Raw genomic sequence first — 2,548 nt, 5'->3', positions numbered from 1 at the left:
CGGGTCAGGTGGCTTGGCGGCAGTCCCAGGCTCAGCCTCCCCTGCTGCTCCCTGCAGACCCCGCCCGCACTGTGGGAACCAGGGGGCCCCCAAGAGGGAGAAAAATGGACCCAGGTGGGTCTCCCACCACACCTGCGGAGGCTCCACCTGCCCCACACTCGCCACACCCAACCCTCCCAGCGCAGCTGATTTGCAAAAGAGAAAATAAAGCACGCACACAAACAGTGACCAACCCCCTGCGTCTCTAGCATCGGGTGATGTTTGGTCAAGAGCTTCCTCCCTCTTCAGGAGCCGCCGGACACTCCTGACATCCGCCAGCTGCTGCGGGCTCAGGTGGCTGATCACAAGTTCAGCCCCGGGGCAGACCCCACCCCCAGGGAAGGCACTGACGGATCCCAGGAGGCCAGCGCTGGGATCTGCCCGCCAGCCGGCCGGGGCTCAGTGGCCGCCCTCTGCCAGCTCAAAGTCACCTTTGCTCCAACTCCTCAGCTGGCCAGAGCCGGCCCAGAACCCCCTCCGCTCAGCTCAGCAGGAACCAGGAGCCGGCCCCCATTGGGCAATTATTAATCAGATTCTTGACATTCCTCCGCCCCAGGTTGGCTTGGGAAACATGCTCCCTGAAGGAGGAGGAGGAGCCGAGGCCCAGGACTGGCATTTGGACATGCAGCTGACGGGCAAGGTGGTGCTGTCCGCGGCCACCCTGCTCCTGCTGACCGCAGCCTACCGGCTGTACAAGTCGAGGCCTGCCCGAGCCCCGCTGTGGGGCAGGAGCACCAAGGCCAAGGCCGAGGAGGAGGCAGAAGGCTCCGGGCAGCCTGAAGCCCAGGGGGCTGCTCCCGGGGCACCCCATCGGGGCCTGAGATGCCGGAGCGGAAGCAAGGGGCCTGGAGTACCGTTGGGCGGCAGCTGGGAGAATCCGGGGGGCTCCCAGGTCCTGGGAACCCCTTCCAGCAACTTGGAAGCCGGAGAGATTTGGAAGCCCAAGAGGAAAGGAGCCGGTGAGGACGAGGGTGGGCGGTGCCTGGAGTCCGGCCTGGCACCTCCTCTCTGCGGTGGCCAGGACGCCGGAACAGCTGCTGGCGGTAAGCCCGAACTGCCCCACCGCCCCCCTCTGGGCAGTGAACCCAAAAGCTCCCCAGCTGTCCTGGCTGCGGTGGACGGCAGCGGCGTGGGGGGTGGGCCAGCTCCATGGCAGGACGACGGGCTCCCCGAGCAGCCAGGGGCTGGGGAGCAGGCGTCCCCCCTCCAGCCCTGGATGGCCCACTGGGAAGGCAAGACTGACAGGAGCCAGAGCTGGGTCCTCACCCACGTGCTGGGGGCCTGCAGGGAAGAGGTGGGGGCCCTCCGGGCCGCCTCCAACATGGGCCTGGCCCTGCATCAGCAGGAGGGGGCCACCAACGCCTCCTACACCTTCTCCTCGGTGGCCCGGGTTCGAGTAGAAGAGAGTTTCCTACAGGAGAAGGTGGCGGGGATGCGGCCCAGGCTGCAGGGCAAGGTGTACGAGTACTACGTGGAATCTACCTCCCAGGCCACCTCCAGAGGCAGGCTGGCCCCCAGGACCGCCGCCCTGGCGAAGGCGCCACCTCCTGTGCCAGGCCCCCTGGGAACAGGGACAGTCCCCAGAGGCCTTGACGATGACAGAGAAGGGGGAGCCGATCCAGCCGCCTCCCCCCAGCCGGTGCTGCCCCCCACGGGGGGCTTCAGCAGGAAGGAGAGCCTCCTTCAGATCGTGGACAACCCCGAGTTCCAGCTGCAGCTCCACGGTTTCGGGAGCCCCGCTCCATCCGGCACAGACCAGACCGCCCCATCCAGCCCCCCCATATCCGAGGAGCCTCTGGAGTCCAGCGCAGCCGGAAGCAGCGGGGTCCCCCACCTGGAGCTCGTGGCCGGGACCAACTTCTTCCACTTCCCTCTCACCCCAGGGTCAGCCCCTGATGTCCGCCTGGACCTGGGCAACTGCTATGAGGTGTTGACCTTGGCCAAGAGGCAGAACCTGGAGGCGCTGAAGGAGGCCGCCTACAAGGTGATGAGTGACAACTACCTCCAGGTCCTGCGCAGCCCGGACATCTACGGGCGCCTGAGCGGGGCCGAGCGGGAGCTGGTCCTCCAGAGGCGGCTGAGGGGCCGCAAGCACCTGGTGGTGGCCGACGTGTGCCCCCAGGAAGACGCTGGCCGCCTCTGTTGCTATGACGATGAGCAGGATGTCTGGCACCTGCTGGCCCCGCTGCCCCCGGAGGCTGTGTCCCGCGGCTGTGCCATCTGCAGTCTCTTCAATTATGTGTTCGTGGTGTCCGGGTGCCAGGGGTCCGGGTGCCGGCCCTCCAGCCGGGTCTTCTGCTACAACCCTCTGACGGGGATCTGGAGCGAGGTGTGCCCGCTGAACCAAGCCCGGCCGCACTGCCGGCTGGTGGCCCTGGACGGCTACCTGTACGCCATTGGGGGCGAGTGTCTGAACACAGTGGAGCGCTACGACCCTCGCGTGGACCGCTGGGCCTTCGCCCCTCCCCTCCCCAACGACACCTTCGCCCTGGCGCACACGGCCACGGCG

General features: G+C 67.3%; 1 protein-coding gene across 1 annotated transcript in view; it reads left to right on the top strand.

Moving 5' to 3' along the window:
* Nucleotides 1-292: 292 nt before the first annotated feature.
* KLHDC7A (kelch domain containing 7A) overlaps nucleotides 293-2,548 on the top strand; it is a 6,153-nt gene continuing 3,897 nt past the window's right edge. Inside the window, exon 1 of the mRNA XM_005867870.2 lies at nucleotides 293-2,545. Coding sequence (XP_005867932.1) covers nucleotides 611-2,545 — 1,935 coding nt within the window. The 5' untranslated portion in view covers nucleotides 293-610. The remainder of the gene's footprint in view (nucleotides 2,546-2,548) is intronic.

This window comes from Myotis brandtii, unplaced genomic scaffold, assembly GCF_000412655.1.
Source record: "Myotis brandtii unplaced genomic scaffold, ASM41265v1 scaffold2527, whole genome shotgun sequence".
In the NCBI taxonomy this organism is placed as follows: domain Eukaryota; kingdom Metazoa; phylum Chordata; class Mammalia; order Chiroptera; family Vespertilionidae; genus Myotis; species Myotis brandtii.
Note: the sequence above shows the minus strand (reverse complement) of the source record. Positions and strands in the feature narration are given on the sequence as shown.